Source organism: Amblyomma americanum, chromosome 4 (genome assembly GCF_052857255.1).
Source record: "Amblyomma americanum isolate KBUSLIRL-KWMA chromosome 4, ASM5285725v1, whole genome shotgun sequence".
Taxonomy (NCBI): domain Eukaryota; kingdom Metazoa; phylum Arthropoda; class Arachnida; order Ixodida; family Ixodidae; genus Amblyomma; species Amblyomma americanum.
Window position 1 is genome coordinate 64,123,439 of NC_135500.1, and position 24,794 is coordinate 64,148,232.

Sequence of the window (24,794 nt, forward strand, 5' to 3'; positions counted from 1 at the left end):
AACTTTGACGTTATTTCACTGATGGAGGCAGAAATCTGATTTAGACAAAGCAACCAAACTGTAATTCAGCCTAGAGCGTCCGTATTGTTCCACGTTTGTTGAGAGGCTGACTGTGTGGGATCACAGTGAGTACTAGCTGACTTCCAATAGCACTTAACTGACGTGTTTATTTGGAATTTTGTAACACACAAATGTGTACTATAATGCACTCAAATTCTGATGAGGATATGCGCCATTACCTGTGCCTGTCACTTACGCAGTTTTTAATAAAACAGTATAAGCACTCCTACAATGCGACAGGACTGAGCGACACACTAATCACTGCAATTTACGGTAGTTTTACCGCGGATGTTTACCAAATTTAAAGTGACGACATCGGAAATAATCGGTATGTGCCGCATGCGAGGAGGATTGGTCATTACCTAGTAAGAATTTTTAGTGAAATGTAATGAAGCGCATTAATTTCCCTGTTTGTGCTAGCGCAGGATAGGGCTAGGTCTCGGTGATACTCTGTTGGCTACCCAATGCAAGCGCCGTTCATTTTCATGTATCAAGCTGCACAATAATTGGCGAGGCGTGTTTGGATGACGGCGGCAACCAGTGGTTGCGCCGATGTTTCAGTAAACACGCCCCGAGCAATGTTGCGCCCGTAAAGCATTTTCGGGACCATGGACAGATTCCGTAGTGCTGAAAGCTGCACTTTGCTGACCCAACGCACCAGCAGTTGTCACAGTGGTGGGCGATGCTTCATTTACAGCTGATGGAAACGCAGAGCATAAAAAAATAGCAGTCTGCAATACATACACGGCGAGCCTCCACGGCGATTAGGAGGGTCAGCACAAGCACTGCTATGGAGATGAAACTCCGGAATCTCATTGTTGTGGTCAGTCTGCGAAGAAAGAAGGGCCGCAATAAATACTGATTCACATAACTTCTACTATCTTCTGAGGGCAGTAAAGCCACTGGCTTCTTATATTATCCGGATTTATTATTTAAGAATGTTATTCAAACTTAATCCATCCACAGCAGTTATAGTGTGTTGGTACAGCCTTATGTCTTGCGGAACCTTACCCTCATCCTTTGCGTGAATGCTTAAGTGTTCGCTCAGCTGAGGATTCTATTTCTAGATTTAAACGGAGCTGATTCTCAAGCCAAATTTGCTGCTGCAGTGCTCGTGGGAATGCATCGTTCACCGCATTAGTATGTTCGCTAGGTGCCCATTGGCAGCTGTTTTCATCATTGAACAATATCCGGAAAGTACCCCAGGACGAGCGGTTAGTCAACACGGCACGTGGGAGAGATGTCTGCTGTGGCCGGCCGACATTTAGGCCGACTTAAGAAAACCCGCGCGCCGAGCTTATGACATTACACTACACAGAAAAGTCTGGAGCCATTGGTCGATAGCGATTCTTTGGGCCACGGTACTTTTCGGCTAAGGCACTGGCAGTTCCCACGTTTTGCAACAAACTCCGCTGTCCAGCATCGAATGCCTAATTCTTAGCGACCCGCCACAGACCGGTCGTCGAAACTTACACCGAGGACTGCTTTGAAGCGGTGGTCGTGTGTGGGTGGTTCCCTTCTTTTTATCAAAGTCAGCGCGTGCATATATATAGGCGCTTCATCAACAGGCGTTAAAACGCGTTTATGATGCTTCACAATTGCTTGCACAGATAAAAGTAGTCGTCTCAGTTACACTGACGATCTGCAACGCGGGAAAGTCGCTTCGCAGTAAAACAAACTCTACAAACAATTGGCTGCGGCATATATTTAACTCGTGCAGCTTTTACTAGATGCCTTAAGAGAAGTTTGTATTCCATACATACACTCTTAATTGTTTCTTGGAAGAAGATGCCCAAGTGTATGTTTATTATTCATACGTGTCGTTTTCCTCAAGATAAATCTTTCGCTGCGGTTTTTAAGTGTATCTTAGACAGCGGTTCTCAGAAGGCAGCGACATTCTTTAAGGTACAATGGAGGGTAATCACCTTCAAACGGCCTCAGCAACAGTTCTATCATCCAATGAATCAACGAAGCGCCCGCAGTTTGTAGCGGTGTTCATTGTCTTCGCACGCTATTTCGTTGATGTGTCGACATCGCCTTTTCATCGAGACAACGGTGCATCTCTTCGGAATGACTACTTTCTCTGCTGCGGAGAATATTCTTTTTTTTGTTCGGCCGTCACAGCCATCGTCGAAAGTAATCAATAAGCACCTTTCGACAACCGTAGTGGAGTTCTATTCTGGGACTTTCGCACACTCCAGCATAACTGAAAGTATGGCCCTTAATCACAATGTTAATATGCTTAAACTGAGTAAATGCACTGTTAAAGTGCTTTTTGTCTTTCGTCGTGAAATTGAGTGAATGTGAGTGCATCAAACAACCTTGATGAACGGGGTGTTCTGATGCCATTTATTTAAAAGGCTGGGAAAACTAACCGACAAGTCGCTTTTATTTCGACCTTAATTTTCAAGTCCTGATAAACAAAGAAGAAAAGTCCACGCTTCTTTAACAACGGCAGTCCGGTGTCCAAACCATTTTCTTAACGCTATTAACATTTGACTCACCGAGAACCACGGTGATTTAGGGAAACATGAAACACTAGAAAACTGATATGTAACACATTTCATATGTCTAATGCTGGATGTTAACTGATTGGCCGTGCACAGTCCGCGCTGTAATCTGTGTTGTAATTAATTAACTTTCTCCATCTAACAGAAACCGAAACCCTTCAAGGCCTCACATACCGAAATGTAATGGATGTCCACCGGATCAAAATTAAGCATGGAAAACAAAGAAATATGCGCAAAACACCTGGTCCTTACATTTAACGCCAGCATCTTGCCTGAAACTATCGAAGTTGAATGCATGGGAGTTACCGTCAGGCACCACATACCCAATCCCTGCAGGTGCATCTGTTGTCCACATGTTGGCGTGCCGGAGCCACCACAAGAGCAGTAATAAGTCCGACTCCGGAGAGCAAGATACGAACACGTTTTACTGGAACGCCATGTTGTTTTCTCCCCCCCCCCCCCCTTGTGCCCCTACATCAGTTGCCAGACGAGTTTTCTACGTCGGCCAACACTCCCCCACACTTGGTTTGAGAATCACACCACTGACACTCACATCACAAGTTCAGTCGGTTTGGCGGTCGCCGGATACGAGTGGGCCGTCCGGGTTGACCTTCGGCTGCAGGGGTTGGTGCTGAACTTGACTGTTGTTCATGTAGGTCCCACCATTCACTCTGCTCAGTAGGGCTACCGTTATCACAACGACGAACCTGGTCGAAATGTCGGGTAACGGGTCCTCCAGCTGTGTTGAGCTTGATCTTACTGTTTCCCAAGACATGTTGAACCGTATCCTTCATCCAACGCTGGCCAAGACCGAAGTTGCGGAACAAGACAGTCTGGCCACGGACCCATTTCCCTTTTGTTAGCGTGTGCCTTTCAACGTTCGGCTCTTGTGGTTCCTGCAGAAGCAGGTCCAGGCGTCCTTTGGGTCGATGGCTCAGGAGCATTTCAGCTGGGGATTTGTTCCTACTTCTGGATGGTGTGCGTCTGTGGTCATGCAGCCACCGGTTTAAGCGAGCTGAGAGTGTTCCACGTGTGAGTCTCTTGAGACCGTCTTTGACTGCCCTCACCGCTCTTTCTGCAAGCCCATTAGATTGAGGGTGGAAGGGCGCTGTACGGATGTGCCGTATGGCATTCTTCGTGATGAATTCTTGGAATTCGGCACTGACGAAGGCACTGCCATTATCAGACACCAGACAATTGGGCAGACCAAATCGTGCAAATATGCTCCTTAAGATCTCAATGGTTGCGGTAGTCGTTGCACTATTTGTTGCGACTGCTTCGATCCAGCCTGAATAGCTGTCCACAACAACCAACACCATCTTGTTTTCAATTGGACCAGCATAGTCTATGTGAACACGTGTCCACGGCTGGGTTGTTGCGGGCCATGCCGCTGCCTTCTCGGAGGGTGGCATTGATGCCGTCTGTTGGCAGATAGAGCAATTCCGCAGGAGCTGTTCTATGTCTTGATCAATTCCTGGCCACCACACAAGTTTCCTTGCCAAAGCTTTTGTGGTGCTGAGTCCGGAATGTGCTTCGTGCAGTTCCAACAGGAATGCTCTTCTAGCTGCCTCAGGGATAACTAGTAGGTCTCCCATGAAGATGAGTTGTCCATCTGCAGTGAGGAAATTCCTACGTCTCCAGAATGGCAGTACTTGGTCATGGTTAGACTGTGGGAGTTTCTTAGGCCATCCTCCCAGTATGTATTCATGAAGGCATTGCATGAGTTGGTCCTTCCCAGCAACGTCTTCGAGTTGCTTCCTTGAGACCGGTGCCGTGTCCAAGATGCTGGCTACTAGTGCACTGTCTTGTTGGTCAGGGTCTTGCATCTGCAGTTCAGTCTCACTGGCTGGCACAGGTAGTCGACTCAGTGCGTCTGCATTTTGGTTGCGGGATCCGGGCTTATACTTTATGGTGTATTTGTAGGCACCAAGGGTAATTGCCTACCTTTGAATGCGTGATGCTGCAGTAGTAGGAATTGGTCTATTTTCCTTGAAGAGTCCAACCAGTGGTTCGTGATCAGTCTTCAACGTGAACTTCCTACACAACAAGTAGTCACGAAACTTTACCATTGCAAACACCAGAGCCAGGGCTTCCCTTTCCAACTGAGAATAGTTCTTCTCTGTCTTTGTGAGGGTGCGGAACCTGAACACTATTGGCCTTTCAATGCCATCGATCACATGAGATAGCACTGCACCAATTCCCTCTGGTGAGGCATCACATTCTAGCACTAGTTCCTTCGGGGGGTCAAAGTGCACGAGCATATTAGAGTTAATCAGAGTTCTTCACAGCTTCAAATGCTCTCTTCTCTTCAGATGCCCACTTCCATTTGCTCTCTTTCTGTAGCAACCGGTACAGAGGTGCAAGGAGACTTGACATGTTGGGCAGAAAACTGCGGTAATAGGTGATGAGGCCCAGGAAGGATCTGAGTTCTTGGACATTTCTGGGCGCTGGTGCTCTCAACGATAGTGTCCAGTTTCTTTTCCGCTGGTTGCAAGCCGTGTCGGTCAATTTTGTGTCCCAGGTAGGTCACTTCCTGTGCTCCGAACACACACTTGTCTTTCCGCAACCGGATACCATTTTCTCGAAAGATTTCCAGTACCTTGTTCACAGTCTTCCCATAGCTATTCTTATCCTCTGCAATCAGAACATCATCTAAAAAGACTTGCGTGCCCGGCACATTTTTCAGAAGTTCTTCCATCTTCCTTTGGAATATGGCAGGGGCTGATGAAATGCCATATGGTAGCCTATTGTAAGCAAATAGACCTTTGTGAGTGTTCAGTACAGCAACTTGCTTTGCTTGATCGTCCAGTGGTATGTGGCAGTAGGCTTCACGTAGGTCCAATTTTGAAAACCAATAGCCACCCTTGAGAGAGGCGAAAATGTCTCCCATTTTTGGGAGTGGGTACTGGTCGACATCGCACTCTGGGTTGACAGTGACCTTAAAATCCCCACAAATTCTCAAGGTTCCATCTGCTTTTACCACTGGAACCATTGGCGTTGCCCAGCAGCTGTGGCTGACTGGAGACAAGATCCCTTGCTGACACATTCTGTCCAGTTCCATTCCTACTTTTTCGCGCAATGCATAAGGTAGTGAACGGGCTTTCAGGAATCTTGGAGTTGCATCTTTTTTCATGGCAATGCTGGCAGGAGGTCCCTTCATCAGTCCTGTGCCCAGCTCGAAGAGGTCTTTGAACTTTTCTTTCAGTTGTTCTGTGACACTCGAGATTTCACAGTCTGGAGTCAGGAATGTGCCTACCTCTTGGTCGGGCAGCAGATGAAGTTTTTGGATCACATCTCTACCACACAGTGAAGGTCCTGGGCATTGCACCACATACAGTTCAGCAGTTGCATTGCAGTTCTGGTGCTGCGCTGTCATATGAAGCACCCCGCTGATAGGTAGCTTCCCCAAGTAACAATGGAGCTCTTTGTTTGTGGGCTTCAGGCCTGGCCACTGCTTGGCATGGCAATGGTATATTTCTTCAGGAATTATGCAGACTGGCGAACCCGTATCCACCTGCATGTCGAGATTCACTGGTCCCCACTTCACCGTCTTGTAGACCGGCTCGACCGCAGTACCTTCGCTGGTAACCGTGTAAATATCAAGGACTGGAGCGCAGCTACTGTCGCTAGCTTCGGCACTTACCGCGTTGGCCTGAAATTTCGTCGGTCATTTCGCTTTTACCCACCGATACACCTTGTAGCTAAGTGCCCTTGCTTGTGGCACTTATAGCAAGTCGACGTCTTATGCGGACACTTGGGAGCATCGTATGAGCAGTCGCCACAACGAATGCACGGGCGCGGCGTCTTTGCCTTGGTGTGTCGGTATTGCGGATTCGTTTTCTTCTTAAACGCTGTGGCGTTGACTTCGTTCGCCGATTCCGCGGTGCTCGCGTGGGGTAGGCGCTCAACATTTTGTATCGCCAATTCCGCCGACGTGGCAATATCTACTGCTTCTTGGAGAGTAAGAGACTTTGGCTTAGCCAGAAGTACTCGTTGGACTATCTTTTCTCGCAACCCGATGACAAATCTGTCACGCAGGTTTCGTTCCAACGCGCTCCCGAAGCCACAGTTGTCTGCGATCGTCCGAAGTTCTGCCAGGTATTCGCCTACCTTCTCGCCGGTTTTCTGTACGCGGGTTTGAAACCGGTACGTTTCGTAAATTTCCGACGGTGCCGGGTTCAGGTGCTGCTTGAGAAGTGCAATGATGGCTTCATAAGGTTCGTCCCGCAGCTTTTTCGGCGCCAGTAGGCTTCGGAGACGACCATATACCTCCGGGTTGAGACATGTTATGAGAATCTCGCGCTTGCGAGCGTCGTCGGTGATTTCGTTAGCATCGAAGTAAGACTCTAGCCACTCGGAGTAGTTTGTCCATGTTTCCGCATTCGAATCGAACTGCGGAGGTGCCGCGAACAATGGCTGAGCGCCAAGTGCTTGCGCCATGCCACCTACTTGTCGTGCCCGTTCTTGCGTCTCACGTAGAGTCGTCGGCTTGCCTTGGTGGGTGTCGTACGTTCATTCCGTCTTCATCCCATCCTCGTCGCCACTTGTTGTCCACTTGTTGGCGTGCCGGAGCCACCACAAGAGCAGTAATAAGTCCGACTCCGGAGAGCAAGATACGAACACGTTTTACTGGAACGCCATGTTGTTTTCTCCCCCCTGTGCCCCTACATCAGTTGCCAGACGAGTTTTCTACGTCGGCCAACAGCTTCAATTGTCAGAGGTTTGGCCATGGCTCACAGGGTTGCCGAGGCCGCAAAACTTGCGCGAAATGCGCTTCGAGGGATCACTTTTATTAGCAATGTGGCGCTGCGCCACTCTGCAAACTGCGAAGGAGATCACGCTGCATGCTCCACGGCGCGTCTGTCCTGGAATAAAGTTCAAAGTTGAAAAGTTTATTTAGCCATTTTTACAATATGCCCACGGGGAGAGGCAAAAGGAGGCAGACAAACCATGCCTCCTGACGAGGCCTACACTCCGGCTCAAACATCACGACACTGGTGACTAAACGGCAAATCACATGCACATTAAAAAAATCACTTTACAAGTAAAGGACCGCGTACTTTATTATGGCCAAGCTAATCACAAAGAAAAAAGATAAAGACATTCCTAAAATCTAAACAACAAACAGAACCATGACACCGTTACGCCCTAACCGGCTAACCAGAAAAATACAACACAGCTAATAACTAGCAAGCCGAAAAGCATTTGCAAAATTGAAAGCAGGCACTGGAGTATAAATATGCAGGCATCAGAAAAATCTACAGCGTTCGTAAAAAAGAAACAGTGCCAACTAAACTCAAGTAATCGCAATATTACAAAACAGGAAGGAGTAATTTCAATTTCTTAAAAACAATTGAGCTCGTAGCTTCTTGAGCCATTTCCACTAAAGATGGGTGCGCATTACAAATGACTGCTATTTCGTTAATTTTACTTTGTGTTCCATAATTCGCTCTGGATCTTGTAGTAGACAGCGATGTCACGCGCAATTCGTATTTTATGTTTCTAGAAAGGTACATATTCCGGAAAGACGTGAAATCCTCCTTAATGTTATGAAACATGTGAATGGCTACGCTAAAGTTTTAATATTCAAGGAAAGTGCGTGCATGAAATGTTTTTATGGGATTCCTTTCATCATTTGAATTTGCACAAGCTCTGTCCGCAAAGTTGAGAGACTGATTTATTTTCTTGTCTAGAAATGATTCCCCAAAAGAAATGTTGGTGGGTATGTGTAGCGCATCTCTTCGGGCTAAACTGAACTATTTATGTTATTTGCTGTCGCAGCCGTTAGATGGCACTGCATGTAAAAAATACTAGGGTGCCTAGATGCCAGCGCCGCCGTTCCCGGGTGGAGACAACTTAAGCGACTCCGCCATATTGAATTACACGGGATCAGCGGCACTAGCGTTTGTAATCACTGATCTCCACTAGGGGGCTGGATGCCGCATTGGGCGCTCGAAAGTGAAGCCACCGGAAGTTGGGCTGCATGTCCCGGAAGTCAGCCTTTGGCAGTGCACGAAATCGGACCTCAGCACGGTTTTTCTGTTTTAGTTTTCGTTTTCCACTTAGCATTTTGTCGTTTCGACGTTCTCGTCTTTTTTCGTGACAATGCCTACCTGTTGCGCCATCAACTGCATGAGGAGAGCAGCAAAGCCCTCGGGAAAGACGTTTTAAAAACAAGGGTCCATTGCATCGCTATGGGACGACACTAGCAGACGACAGAACGTCGCTGCACACAGTACGTACGGAGCCTCGTCTGCTCTCCTGTGTCGTCCTGTTGCGCTAGCGGCGCCAACTCTGCTCTTTGTTGTGATGAAAGTTGTCGCGCTCTAAGCCCAAGTTATACCATCAATGGGGGATAAATTTAAGAAAGAATAGGTGGAAACCTACATTAGGCAGCCGACTTTGCAGTGACCATTTTACCGAATTATGTTTAGACCGAATCCGAAAAGGGTCGAGGCAGCAATCTAGTGGGGCGCCGTCGGCTTTCTGCTGGTACACATTAGCGCGTCCAAAATGTATATGGTACTGCTTTTTCGACGGAGCGTATCAAGTACTGTTTCGTACTGTCGCAAATTATGCCTGAATGGGCTTTTATTTGAGATGCTTGGTGCAGTTAGCTTCTAACAGCGCTTGTCACATGCGCTTCTGCATTCATCTTTCTCGTCAGTCGTTTCTCTCGTGCTGTGTAGATGAAACGTGGCTGTGCTATAGAGTTAGATTAAAAGCACGTATGGAGGGCAAATGGCACACTAAAGCGATAAACATCACCTGTCATCAATGAGAAGAGACATCGTCCGCCACCAACCCGAAATTGATACAGCGGCAGCTGTATAACGAGTGGCTCTTCGAGTGCCAGGATTTCCGCGCCATTACATGTTCTTTGGTACGCGAAAATTTGTTTTCAAGATGACCTAGGCTCCTCGTCATTCCACTACTTCTCCTAATTACGCTCGGAAGACATGAACCAGGTCAGAAAATAGTGTTTAATGCACGTACCCCTTTTCCGCGGCATGGTGAGACATGCATGCCTGTTTACTTCGGTTTCTCTGAAATTACAGTGTTCCCCGAACAATGCTCACATTTATCACGTTCAGCTTGCTTATTCCTTTGATATTACAGCAGACGTTACACGAAAACAACGCGAAAAACTGAGAACGGAAGGGCGAAAGACGCGACTTTTTGCATTGAAATATACAGCAAACACCGAACTTCCGGGACATGCAATCCAACTTCCGACGGCTTCACTTACGCCCACTTCAGAAAGCGGGAATGCGGCATCCAGCCACCTAGTGGAGATCAGTGTTTATAACGGCGCCGTTCAAGCTCTCGCGCGCTTCAAAGTGCTTTAACTTGAACGCCTTTTGCAGTGAGAGCTACACTGGGCTACCAGTCGAGCATTTCATGGTACATTGGAGAGGAAAGTTGTGATTCAATATGCCGGCGTCGCTTAAGTTGTCTCCACCCGGGAACGGCGGCGCTGGCATCGAGGCACCCTAAAGAAATACGTTGTCACTAGTCGTCTGCGCATTCTACTGTGAGTGAAATTGGAGATATGGACGTCCACTTCGAACAGCGTGTAAACATAAAATTCTTCTTGAAGCTTGGCAAGATAGCCATACAGACGTATGAGCTCCTTCGTGACGCTTACGGCAACGAGACATTATCGCACGCGCGAGTTTTCGAGGGGCACAAGAGGTTCGTTTCGGGGAGAACGTCGGTGGAAGACGACACAAAGCAGGGGCAGTTTTCAACCTCACGGAATGAAAATAACGTGGCTGGGATAAAAAAAAATCCTACAGCAAGACCGCACCATTACAGTCCGCATGCTATCAGAGGCCCTCGACATTAGTAAGAAAATATGCCACCAAACTTTGCGTGGGAACTTGGGGAAACGAAAGCTGAATTCCAGACTTGTGCTGCACTCCCGCACACAGGACCAGAAGGATACGCGGGCATCAGTAAGCGCTGATTTGCTCTCCAAGGCAGGGAAGGATGCTGTATTCGTGGACAGCATCAGTGCTGAAAACGAAAAATGGTTTCTTCAATACGATCCTCAAAGTGCCAGAGCGCCGAATGGTTGTCCACAAGCTCTCCGGCGTCGAGAAAGGTGTGGCGACAGAACACCAAAACAAAGACGATGCTGATAGTTTTTTTTTTCGATTCCAGAAGTGTCATACACCACGAGATCGTCCCACAAGGGCAGACGGTGAATCAGGGGTTTTAAGTTTTATATCCGCGTGCTCCAACACATGCGTGATGCACTGCGACGCCGTCGCCCTGACTTATGGGCATCTGGGCAATGGACTGAGCCTTCTCCACGGTAACGCAAGGCCGCACACTGCTCTCAGCATGACAAAATTTCTCACCAAGTACAGCATTACTGTACTTCCCCATCCGCCATACCGTCTGACCTCTCCCCATGCAATGTTTTCCTGTTTCCTCGTGTGAAGAGAGCCCTAAAAGGTCGCTGAATGTGGAGCGTGGAGGCCATTCAAGACGCCACGGTAAAGGAGCCGACAGCCGTGCCAAAAGAATCGTTTTCCAACTGTTTCCAAGACCTCAAGAAGCGTTGGAAGCTGTGCATAGATTATTTCGAACGGGGGCTGCACAACTGACTTCAATGTAAAACACATTTTTTTAATGGACCCAGTCTCGGAGCTTTACGGACAAAGGTTGTACATAAGGTACGTAAGGCTCTTTTCAGGAGAGAAATTAATTTGTGAATGAGTTCTATTGCAAATACTCCATACTAGATTGCAATACACAAGATGACAGTGAACCAGAGCAAAATATAATTGTTTTTAACCTGCCGTGACAGAAATTGTCTTATTCGATAAATCTTTCATAAAGATCTGGCCATGCCAAATCTGATATTATTCACGTGAATGGTCCACCTTAGATCACTGCGGAAATACACACAAAGAAACCGAACGCTATGCACTTCAATTCTTGAGTTATTAAACGGAAGTGAGATGTGGTGATCTATTGGCTTATTTCTTGGGTGGAATACATGAATTTCGTTTTGTTAACATTGAATTCAAGTTTATTAACAGAGGGCCAGTACATTAACTCTTTCAGCCAGACATTTATTTGATTGTTGTTCAAGTGTTTGTAGGTTAGTGCATGAAAAGAACACGTTTGTGTCATCAGCATACAACACAATATTAGTAAAACGAATGTTAAAAAGGTCGTCGATATATATAGAGTGAACAAAAGGTGTCCTAGAATAGAACCTTGGAGGATGCCAAAGTTTACTAAACCGAATTCAGATTTATATCATGCATTTTTGTGTATTGCCTCCGTGCATTTAAATAACTCTCAAATAGTGGAAAGTGAGAGTAGCGCAAAACGGGACAAAGGGACAGAGAAAGACAGACACAACACAGGCGCTGTGTTGTGTCTGTCTTTCTCTGTCCCTTTGTCCCGTTTTGCGCTACTCTCACTTTCCATGGATCACCGTTACCGACTCGCCCAAGTTTCTACCCTTGTGAATTACGTCTCAAATAGTGTACTCGCAATTCGACGAATTCCGTACACCTCTAATTTTTTAAGTGATATTGAATGCTTAACCGAATCAAAAGCCTCGCAAAAATCTAGAAATATTCCAACAGTGTAAAGCCTATATTTCATATTCTGAATTAAACAATTTTTATGCCTAATAGTGATGTTTGGGTTGATTTACCTTGCTGAAAGTCATACTGTGCTTCAGAAATTAAATTTTCAGCTTTTAAGAATACTCGCATGAAAAGTATACGCTCAGCTACTTTCGAAAACAGTGGTAGTACTGAAGTGGGGCGATAATTATTCGGGTCATTTTTCTTTCCCCCTTCGAACAGCACTGCAACACGCGTAAATTTGAGGGAAAACTCCTGCGAGCAACATTTTTTTAGATATATGTGCGAGAGGGGCAGCGGTACTACTAAAAACAGAGTTGATTGGAAAAACGGCTATTTCGTCATCAACCGGTTAACATGTACTCGTAAGATCACACATGATGGATTCGACTTCATCTATTGAAGTAGGCGACAAAATATGTAATCATTACTTCTGAAAAGCATGTATGAGTCTACCGTTCTAGTTGCATGAGAATGAACAGCCCCCCGGTGAGGTCCAGCTAGTATGAAATGATCGTGAAGTTTATTGGCAAGTGAAGCCCCCGCTTAAATAACTCTATTAATTCGTAGTTCGAAGGGAAGATCCTTTCTTTTATTGCATATGATTGCATTTATACCTTGCCAAATCAATTTTGGGTTGTGTGATACTACCGAAAACTTGTTTTTACAAAATAAAGACTTGGCCTTCTTTAAATCCGTATTTAGTCTGTTTCGGAACTTGAACTCGCAAAAAATCCTCCGGGTTTCTCGGTTAGAAAACGAGGAAACGTTTTATTCTTTTCATCAATTCGCTTCAGGAGAGCACTAGTTGTGCATTCCTTCCTAGTCTTTCTATGCTTTTTAATAGTCATCATGGGGGAAGCTGCATCGTAAAGTTTTAGCAGTTTTTCAATAAATACATCGTACGCCTGTGGTGGGTGTGCTTCATGAAATACTTCGGCCCAGTTAGTAGACGACATCAAATTACGAAATCGGGTAATATTATTATCACCATAAATTCTCCGCATGCGAACAAGACCATTTGTTTTTCTCTGGAAAAAAGTGAAAAGATCGGCAGATGACCACTGATCTCCGATGAAAAAACACCTGATGTAGTTATATTTCCACGAATGCTTGTCAAACATTGATCAATTAACCTTTCGAAGTATTTTTATAAGCGCGTGGGTAAATCAATGGTATTCTCACCATTAGAAAGCAGTATTTCACTTAATGTGATATTTGAAGGAATATCTTTCATGAAGCTAGTGTTAAAATCACGAATTACAATAACGTGCCACTTATTCAAGTTTGCAGAGCTTGAGGAAAGACTTAATCAACCGAAAAAAATTATCCAAATCACCTTGAGGTGTGCGATACATGGCCATTATAATAATGATACGAAGAAGTATGCATACTGCTTCAAAGTCGTTGTGTACATGGGAATAATCTGGCAGGTAATCAAAAGATATAGTAGTTCCGGACATATAGAGACACACCACCACCACGCCTTCCGTCTCTAAAAACTGAAATCTGTTTGCAGTCTGCAAACTGAATAACAGCTGAATTTCAATTTCTAGCGTTTTTATTAAGGGAGAGGTAGCACATTACAGCGGGCCAATATTGTAAACCCGTTGGCAAATCATGGCCCTAAGTAGACCCAGAGTTCCTATTGAGCATCTGATATTGGCTTTACCACTCACTAACGATGGCCGTGGTTCTCCATCGTTTTTCCAGTACTGGCTGTGCCATCATCAAATCATTGCTATAATGGGCAACGTGAGCCAGAATTCTCCCACTCTTTGCCATTGCTGGCTGGCTGCGACATCTTGAAATCGTGGCTATTACGGCCATGTTGGCCACAGTTCCCCCCCTATTTGTCAGATTTGGCTATGCCATTCTAGATTGCTGTCTATATTGGCCTAGCTTTGCCGTCATTCATCCAGTGTTAGAAGTATTGCGGGAAAGCTCTTATCAACGTTGTGCGATCTGCTAATACGAGATGGCAACGTTAAATATTGCCGCAACAGACAGAGACAGTTTATATTTTTTCGAACTCATAAAAAATGACTTGAGCTCTCTTTAAGAGGTTTGAGACCTGTATTGGTTGGTCTCATCTCAGTTTAACTATAATCAGCATGTATACGCAGCCAAAGTAGACGTTTTATGCTGACCTTTGAGGTCAAAACACCTGTTCCTGGAGCATACTATAGCATTTGAACAGTATTAGAGTAGTACCGCTGTGCTATTACTCTATACTACTACTACTGCAAGTCTATCATAATACACATGCTACGCGTACTTTTAAGTGGTATTTGAGTCAAATTGCAATCGACACTTCGACTGCCATTCGGACCAAACTGAGTTCTGAGGTGTTTCACAAAAATTTCCAAACCCATTCGGAAGCATTCCAAACGCATTCGCTCGCTGCATTGCAATGGTGCGGCTTCCGTCGAGATTATTCTATCCGTTCGCTGATTTTAAGTGGTACAACGACGTGTCGACGACTTGGGGGGGTGGGGGATGGTCAGTAGATTGTGCATAATACGCCACAGAGGAACCGACCGACGACGGCACCATCCAGACCAACCACAACAGATCTGTAGAATTCTATCCTTGATAAGGGACAACTAGCAGCAGCTGCAACTAACCACTCAAATTTCTTTTAAAAGATCCCGCAAATTTTGTATTTAACGAATATGCGCTGGCGTGACCCGGTGGTTGTGATGCGTGTAACTATATATGGCTTATTCAAGCCGGTAATCAACAAAATATACTCTTTTCTGAGAAGTGCACAGAAAGAGCTCACGCTGTAGCCATTGTCCGATTTCTGTGCGTAATAACCCGCCTATTTTTCATGAAATTTAAGTATTTGAAAACATTTTTGCACGCTCTGCTTGTGCGAGTTTCTGAAAACCAGCCCAAAGGCGCTTCTTTCTACATAAAATAACATATCTTTCATTTCAAAATTTTTTCATTTAAAAGCACTTTTTTTTGCTTCACTCTCGAGAATTCACAGCCACAATGCGCAGCGTTTGTCTGCTTAATGGAGATCCTAAACAAACCTAATAACTTAGTGCAAGTGCATTCCCTAAGCCGACTTTTTGCGCAATTTTAGCAACGCCCAGAAACAAAGCAGTGGCCCAGTAATTTAAAATTATAAGTTGCTTACGCGCGAAATATTGCGCCGCCGCTTCATAAACGCACGCTATCACGCGGTAAGAGATTCCTATGCTTCCCTACGCCGTTTCTTGTGATCGCGCCTTTCCCCGTGTTTTCTGATTTGCTTTTTCCTTCCTTTTCTGCAAATCGTAATGTTGCAAATTGTTGTTTTTGTGGATTTTATCGAACTGTTGCGTAATTTGCTTTAAGGGCTATAGCTCTTGCTCATATCTGCTGATTTGATTGCATTTTTTTTTATTTTGAACATTACCTTTATTGTTGCGGATCACAATTCAGTTGCGAAATAGTGGTGAATCACAATTAAACACGTTTTTGTTCGTTCTTGCTTTTTTGCTTGAACAAGAGCGCTCCTCGAGCCGAACTGTCGTCCAATGTTCCAAGAGCAAGCCCCACGTTGGGCTGCCAGATGTGGCGTTTTTCACAGGGAAGATAAATAGTTTCTCCCTGCTTATGAAAGTGGTTCAAAGAGTTCAAAACCGTCAGACCCTATCCCGTGATAGCGTACGCTACCGAGCGCATTCTGAGCACAGCGGCCTTGCTCTGCGGGAACGAAGGAACGACACACTGGCTGACGGAAACAGGCATTTATTTCTACAACAAAAAATAACGCCACCTAGCAACCAAATATGCTAATGAATCGAGGTCATCCGACTCACCAGCAAAGTTACGAGCGAATCTTCGCTCACGCTAGGGCAAAGGACACTCTGAAGCCGCACGGGACGAGGTACGGGAGCATGTGTCTCCGCCACTTCCTCGCCCCGCTGGCAAAGAGCGGAGCCGCGAGCAGAGACTTTTAGCTGAGCGTGTTTACGTTCCGCTCCGCTGGTAGTTCCCCAGCGGAGCACCAGCGGAACGTAGCGCGAATAAAGAGTTTTAGCGCAGCGTCTAAAACGCCCGAATGAGCGTGGTATATATAGCGCGGAGTAGGGTGCCTCGATGCGCGCCCGCTCTCCGCTTAGGGTGAGGACAACCGCGTCGTCTGCTAGCGCGACCGCCATTTTCTTGCTTCCGCTGGTCGCGAGACGCTCGTTTGCTGCGTGGCGCGCCTAGATAGAGGTGGCCCCGCTTGCATTGGGAGCTTGAATTTGACTTTACTTTTGAAAATCATTCATTTTATAGTTTAGATGAAAAGTAAGAGTAAAGATTCGGTGATGCATTCGCTATTTCGAGACGATTAGCGAAAGTATAGCGGATATCTTTCTTTGTTTTGCTATAGGTGATCACGGCGGGCAGCTGATCGTCGTCGTTGGAATACCGGCGCCACGGAGTTGCTATCATTGCGCTTACTTGTGGATATAGCGGAAAGAGGGTGAAGTGCGCCAAGTGAACAGCTGCATATTCAAGTACGAACGCATGACATACTTACGTTAACTTACACTATTATGCAATGGTGGCAAAAACATTTTGCAGTCAAAACATAAAAACCTAGGCGCACGCAAGAACAATCATTTAATGCCTTAATGCACAACTACAATATCTACAAAATGATTACAAAAGACGATTCAATGCAAGCGTAATGCAACTTGTGTGTCTTACGCTTTAATTTTTCTCACGCTTATGTGCATGCACACGAAAAGTTCACACTTATTACAGCGTCTTCAAGGAAGAGAAACACCAGCACAAGTTTTACTTCCGTGACCACCAGCACGTGTGGCTGGGTACTGACGTAGATGTATACGTAGCCGCAGTCTTGTGTAGGCGGCTATCAGCATTTTTCCTATTGCTTCCTTGTGATCTGCACATGTGTTCAGGCATGGTCGGTCTATCTTTGCAAAGTATTCAGTGAGCGATTTCAGCGGGGACTTCATCGTGTGTATTTTGTTAGTGCACCACGCGGCAGCGCCTGTGAAGTACTCCTCGTAGTTCTTGAGAGTGCGCATCACTTCACTGCTAGGATAAATCAAGTTTCCTCCATCCCTCACATACTCCTTCAGAATTGTCAAAGAGGCATATTCATTACAAGCTGTTCCGATGAGAGCATCTTTGCACTGGGAGCAAGACACAGACTTTAAGACGCTTTTCAGGATGAACCCTCCCAGGTAGTACAAAATGGAACATTCCGTTGACGTCAGTTCTTCGATGAACAAAATCTCAGAGTCATCTATTTCTTCAGGCAAATTTTCTGAGTGCTGCTTCTTTGCTTGAGAAAGGAGATCGACGAGGTACTCTCGATCATCAAGCTCATAGCTTGTTGTTCGTGGCGTGTGTAGAAATTGGCTCACACTAACAAGCCTCAGAGCACATTTTAAATCATATGCCGTCGGCACTGGCTTCCTTAGGCGTACTACTGAAAAAAGATTTTCGAGGCAGTCTTGAAGTAGCCTGCTTGTTAAAAAAAACTCGTAGCGTTCATTGCCCAGAAAAACTTCTTGGAGGCGAAGGACAACTGTCGTGGAAATAAGCAGCCCAGCTTGGGATGGTTTCCACTGAGAGGTGGCGCCCATATTCATCCCTTGTATAGTTTCTGCTGCAAGGCGCAAGGTTTTCAGAGCAGCGTAATATTTCTCCATATTTCGGTGGCTTAAAGCTAAAGTGGGATGGCGTGATGACATCAGGGCATACCACTTTGACACCAGATCGAAGAACCATGCTGTCGTTTCGGCAGATGGGTCAAGCAGCCCTTCTTTCACCAAAAATCGGATAGCCGGTGCCGCCTCTCTGAAGAATTGAAGAGCTACTCCTACCTTCATTTTTGTAAAGTGGCCGGAGCTGACATGAACTTCCGATAGGGCAGGGGCTACTTTAAGTTCCCTCTCTGCGTCGTAGTCCACCACTGCCTGGACGTGCTCCAGTTTCACGTTTGGTGACGGGAGGTTGTTGTCGAGCACGGTGGCATCGCTCAGTGCAAACACTTTCGAGCTTAAAAGTTGCCCTCGTAGGTTCTTCAACACATGTGCTGCATCAGCAGTGAAAAAAAGCTCTTTCCCGTCCAAGCATGGATGCGGTATTGAGCACACTGTGGTAGAATTTCTGTGGCTTGAAAATCCTAATTCTCGCCACATCGCTCGATTTGCTGATCCCATGTCACATGTGACAGCACGGACTCTGAGGGAAATCTGGCCACAGCGCCGAATGATGTCGAGTACATAGTCTTTAAGCACGGCACCTTCCACGTGTTGGCCAGTGAATTCATAGCCGATGACCTGCTTCCACCGCTGATTGATTCCTCCCAGCATGAACACCAAAGCGTGATTGGCGGGCTCCTCTGGCTTCGAAGGAAGTGTTATACTTCCAAGGAGAACGTCTTCACCTCGATCCAGTTCAAATGCTGTAGCAATTTCCATCTCGTCTAGAAACAGCACACAGTCTTTTTCCACGTTTTCCATTGTGTCAGTCTTGCACTTCATGACATCAAAAACTTCTTGAAGAATGCCTGGAAGGAACCTCAGTCCCTGGATCCTCCGTGCCAACGTCCTGCTGGACGGAAGAGGGTAACCCAACTTCCTCAATGTCTCATATCCTGTCGTTCCGCAAGCAAACTTAATTTGCAACCCTTGCTTAACCGTCTCCGCAGACCACGTGTGACCCTGAGTGCTATTTTTAGAAATAGCGGAAATTTGGTCTGCATTCAAGAACCGTGTATTTTTTGCGAAATTATCAGCCATGCTTTCATGCTTTTGAACTTGCTTTTTGAGCTTTTGGATTGTCTTGTTAGCAATTGTGTGATGTTCTTGAAGCGTGGCGTATTTCCTTTCCATGTCTACCAACTGCTTTCTCAACTCAGCACAATCCGTTTGTGTCCCACTAGCTGTAGGTGTTTCATCTGTCGAGCTTGGACTTCCGACGTTCGAAGATTCTACATCTAAGCTGTCGACTTGGAGATTGACCGATGACGTATCTCGGGACACCATTTCGGTTGAATCGGGGAGCAAATCTGCCTCTGATGCGATGTGAAGTCCTTCAGCGGGGTTGTTCACCTCTTCATTGGCGGATATGGGCACAAGCTGCGTTCTGTCTCTAGGTGGCTTTCGGTTCCTTGGAGCAACTGGAAGCAGGAGGATGTACAAACCAATGATCAAACTGAGCACTATGTAAAGGAAAAATGCGGGAATCACGGGATATGGAAAATCAAGATAAAGAGCAAAGCGAAAACAAGGCATGACCAGCGTCTCGGCATTTTATTTTTCAGTCTTTAGTTTTGCACAAAAAATTCTAAGGGTAGGGGCCAAAAGGTGCACATAAGTACTTCACTTGTTCCCCGCTCCCTGTATTAATTACAATGCCGTCTTGGTTAATTCCATTTGTATTAATTAGAGAAGGCGACCGATTCTGCCTTTTCAAGTAAGAATGGGTTAAGTGGGCGTTTGAGATGAAGGCTGCTGCGTGAGCCGATCGACAGTAGAATTGAATAAGTGGGAGGCTTCTTGATGAGCGTGCGAGAAGACATGCATGCATGCACACATAACCTGTTAAAGGCGAAATAAGTGACCCATACCGGGCAAGCGGCTCAAATGCCACCACTTTTTTTTAGTAACGAATGTATGCACTTATACAGAATCAGGCAGCGAATCAAACGGGAAATACCTACCCCTGAATGAGAAAACCGTTGGTACAGCATTAGGTTTCAGCTTTTTCCATCCATCTGCCCGGTTTTGCTCAAAACATGATTCTTCAAAGTGAGCCTGCATGAAAAATTTTTTTTGCTAATATAAATGCCTTATTCCCCGAAAAATAAGATTAAATTACGATAAATCAAGAAAATCAAACAAACGCACGCCGGCACGCATATGGGCTCACATCCGCACACATTTACAAAATAGAGATGTACTTCACACTACTCCGTTTTTTTTTTTATTTCCATGCGCTACTTCCATGACATATAAGCTAGAATAAATGTCATGAATAACAATTTTCGCACTGAACAAAAGTATAAAAGATCTGAATTTGATGCAATGTGGACAAACACAAGCCTAAAACGCGTCCCATGCTATTCTGCACTCCGGGATTCCCTTTTCATACTGCTATACAGGTATGCGCCTGCCAAAATTAAGCGGGCAGCGAGGGCTTTTTGTGAAGTAAGCGTGATGCACTGCTGCTCAAGATTCGTGGCTGACAAAGATCGTAATAATTTTAGAAGGCTGAGCCTTATTGCCACGTGAAATGAACGGAAACGTAAATGCGCCAGAGGTTCCATATCGCCCCCCAAGCTCTAAGAGACTACGACCGTTTGCAGCGATCAAATATCAGAAACCTGCAAAAGCATGACATGACGCCTCCGACAGGAACACGAAATCGTAAATATGGTCATCAGAAACAGACTCAAAGACAAGCTGACACGAGCCTCGAAATAAATTTAGCACTGCTGAGAAGTCGGGTACTTACGCTGCATATGCAAGAGTAGTTCGTCGGCTGCCACTTGTCCCGCTTCACTTTCACAGTCCATAGAAGACGTCGTTTTTTGTCTCTAGGAAACGAAAACATTCTCCAGCCATTTTTAGCGCTGTTAGTGCACTGGGGAACGCAGCACCCAGGCATTCTGCAAAAAGACTGTGAAGAATGCCGCTTTCCGTGTCTAGCGTGGGCAGTCGACGGGACGCGGGAGCGGAATGCAAGAAAATGGCAGCGGCGCCTCCCGAGAACCGGTTTTGGCGGCGGCGACCCCTTCAAAGAGTGGCTCCACCCTCGGCGGAGAGCGGGCGCGCATCGAGGCACCCTAGCGCGGAGCGCTGTGCAGCCCCACCTATTGGTGAAAAGCAGAGTTACGCTGAAACGAACATGAATCGCGCTTGCTGTTGCTGTACTAAAATTGCTAAATAAAGGCGTTATTTTTGTTTCTGGTATATATTTAAACATTAGTGGTTCTTACAATCCAATATAAAGTATGTCCTGTTAGAAAAAAAAAAAACGTTTGGCACTGTGATGGTCAAGTCAAGCCGAAGCCCCACGCCGCAAGCTCGCCCACTTTAGTTCGTCCCTGAATGGCCTTGTCGCGGCCACTTCCCGCGAAAGGCAAAAATCTTCTTGCGTGCTAAAACATTTGCGCGGCTTCTTTGCTTGCATGCCTGCTTGCGCCGAAACCGTGTGCGATGAAGCCGACGCGTCAACGTTCGCACTGGAGGCCGCCATGTTAGTCCTCGACAGTGCTGCCAACCTCGAAAGCCACTTCTCCCCCAAATCTTCACTCAAACTTCCCTAGATTTCCTTAGATCCGAAAAATAATATTCAGGCATGGAAAAAAGGTGCGTAGTTGAATTGTGAACTCGTTTATTTCGCAGAGACCCTCTTATCACACTTTGGCAGCAACTTTGAATGCAATAACACATTGATTTCCCATGCAAACTCGCGTACCACATGATCACGGGTAAGGAAAACATTAGTTAATGTCAAAACCTAATAAATCCTGGCCTAAGCCCTGAAATGAATGAAAATCTCGCAGTGAACACTTACGCTCACCGGCTGCAGTCAAAGAGCGAGGGAAATCCACTTTGTGCCCAAATGTGGGCGTGAACAAACAAACGCTAATACATAGGACACGTCATTCGGGTGGCATCCCGACTGAGTTTCACTCCTGTATATACATTTCTTTTTTCATGAGGCCAATTAAGCGTTTGTTCACTATTCATGGAGGTATATGGAAGATATGGCGAAGCTATTATAATTATGCAGTCTCAACCCCTTTTCTCGAGGCGTCATATCTCGTTTCACAATTGGACGGGCAAAGATTGCAGGCTGAGACAAGCCGCGTTTACAAGAATACAGCAGTGCCGCACCGCATACTTCGCGGACGCGACACGCCACTATTCACATATGTACTATCGGGCACAAAAGTTTGCGGGACGAGAGTTCTTGGAAAAACGTTTATTGCAGCTCCACCTTGCTATTCAGTCGCCAGATAATGTATGAAGTATACTAACAAGTGCTTGGCTAAGGTGGCCTAGCTTGGCCATTGTCTGGGCCCTTGGCAAGTTTCGACTTTATCATAATGGCCGTCCTTTTGACGTGGTCACCAACCACCATGCCCTTTGCTGGCTTTCTTTGCTAAAAGATCCCTCCGGCCTCCTGCCATGGCTCGATGGACTCTCCATCTACAAGAATATAACATATGTGTCGTATATCGGTCGGGCCGCAAGCACCATGATGCTGATGCCTTGTCCTGCTCCCCGCTACTGGCCGAGCTTGCCAGCCTCTCTGCCCTCAAATCCGCTGTGCCTTTGCTCAACACCTGCGACATGACTTCTGAGCAGCGTAAAGATCACTGGATTGCCTCTCTTCTTGACTTTCTCTCTGCCCCATCTACGGCACCAGCGTACCGCACGTGGAAAATTTGTAAATTGTAGGGTTTAACATCCAAAAACAATCCGGCGGCTACAAGGGTCGCCTTAGTGGAGGGCTCCGGATTAATTTCAAGCACGTAAAGAAGACTGAAGAGACATACACTTATGTGACCATGCTGCCTCGAAAAATTTTGCATAGGCTGTCAGAAGCAAAAGGCCAAGGGCTATCCCGAACTATTTCCTGCGTAGTGTCTCATGGTGTCAGAAGCTTCAAACCATTTAGGTAAAGAGAGCTAATTGATCAACAGCTCAGAGCGAGACTAACACCGTTCTTGCTTCAGGTTGTTGATCAATTTGACCTCACCATGACATCTGCTAGGCATCCTGGTTAGCTTAAATGTAGAGTGACTGCCCAGGCAAGCAGTGGTCCCTGGTTTTATCCCCAGACTAAGACGAATTTTCCATCAGCTGCAAAGCTTCTCAGAAAGCTGTCTAGCTTTGCTCTGCAACCGTATAACTGCGATCAAGTAGAAACTCTTGAGTAATTACAGCCTAAATTGAAATGCACTTCACCTCTAGTGTTTCCCTTAAACACTTTGGACTACATTCTGAATGTGCATTCCAAGAGCATCTTCCATTCCCCAATATTATCCTTGCCCTAAAACAGTTAGCAATCTGAAACTCAAAACAAAACAAGAGGCTCCATGCTGACACTGTCAACAGGAATTTTCTATTCAGTATTTAAGAATATATGTATCCTATTGTAACGATATTTTTGATACAGCATTGTGTACCCAGACTTAGGACACAAATCAATCGCACTCTCACTTTACAGTTCCATTCAGTGCCTCTCATGATTAACCTTCAAGTCTACTCTTTGGTTAAAAGAGGGTTTTTGCTGCAGTGCTGCCTCCATTACCTACCCCTTTCCAATTTCCTATTCTTCTTTTGCCAAGGCTGTGGAGTCTGATTGCACCTGTTTCAGTTAATAGGTATATTTAGCAGGCTAGTAGCTGCAGTCCACAGAGTGTTTGAAGTTACTTTCCTTGCAATAGAATAAAATTTAGCAGGAAGCTTTTAGACAACTGGATTCTTATGCTGCAAACCTGTTGGACCTAACATGTGCTTTCTGGCAGTTTCTCAGGGTCATATTTCTGCATTTTTGGAGTACACTGAAACCTAAAATTAGAGACAATGTTAGATAATGCTTTGTGCAACATGCATGGAAGCAACTTCACATTTTTTTGCCGTGGCTGCAATCCTAGCAGGATGACCTAGAGCATGAACTAACACATGCTGACGTTTCAGTTTAGGTTCCCTGTTGGGCTTTCTAGAAACTATATGCTTGCTGCATGAAGTCGAGGGTTGGACGGAAACCTGTATGGTCGGGGCTGTACGTGGAGAAGGCAGAACACCCAGCAAAATAAAATGAACTCCTAAATGACGTTTCAGCTCCCACACGGGAGCCTTGTTCACAAACAGGTGCAGACGTGTAAGGCTGGCTATTTAAGCTTGAAAATGTGCCCTAGGCAGAGGGCGTATGTACTAGGAAGTGCCCCGTCAGTGCAATTAAGTGTGTGTTTGGTTCTCTGGATCATTAAGGATTCTAGATATAGACAGCTCTGGAGATTCTTTTCTGTTTTCAAAATGCACGCGTTGCTCAATCTATATGATGCTGCTTGCTTTCAGAATTTTCGAAGAGTGCACTTGACGAAGCTTTCTTGTTTGCAGCATCATACTGGTGTTGTTTCAACCTTTCAACGTAGTTTCCACTTTCACCCACATGTAGATGGTTTTACAGTCTCTGCACGGTATACTGTACACTACGCCCGGAAATTTTTTTTTTTTTGGTGCGGACAACAGCTCTATACCTGGATTGAAAAGCGATAATATTCTAGAGTTTTGTTTTTATTCATTATTCTCAGCAATCACTGTCTGCAACTCTCTACTAACAATCATCACATCATCTAGTACAGAAGCATCATTCCATAAAAGGCTGAAAAAGTGTGTACTTTTTAAATACCTTCGTTTGCCATGCCAATGAACCCTGTATTTATTGTGTATGGCTTTTATTGCTTGAGTGCTTTTGTATAGTATTAAGTTCTCTTTTTGCCATGTTCCTTAATGAGTTTGTAAAATTGAGCATGCTTAATCTAATTTTTTGTTGTGATTGTTAATTCCTGCTGTACCTGTTTTCTGATATGTAGTTGCTATCTGCCATATGTTTAATATGTGTC

At 45.6% G+C, this 24,794-nt stretch overlaps 1 protein-coding gene across 1 annotated transcript in view; it reads right to left on the minus strand.

The window, feature by feature from the left end:
- Positions 1-1,569, minus strand: part of LOC144127998 (Golgi-associated plant pathogenesis-related protein 1-like) — a 66,797-nt gene extending 65,228 nt beyond the window's left edge. The window contains exons 1-2 of the mRNA XM_077661045.1: positions 1,534-1,569; positions 805-889 (exon numbers count right to left, since the gene is read on the minus strand). Coding sequence (XP_077517171.1) covers positions 805-876 — 72 coding nt within the window. The 5' untranslated portion in view covers positions 877-889; positions 1,534-1,569. The remainder of the gene's footprint in view (positions 1-804; positions 890-1,533) is intronic.
- Positions 1,570-24,794: the final 23,225 nt, after the last annotated feature.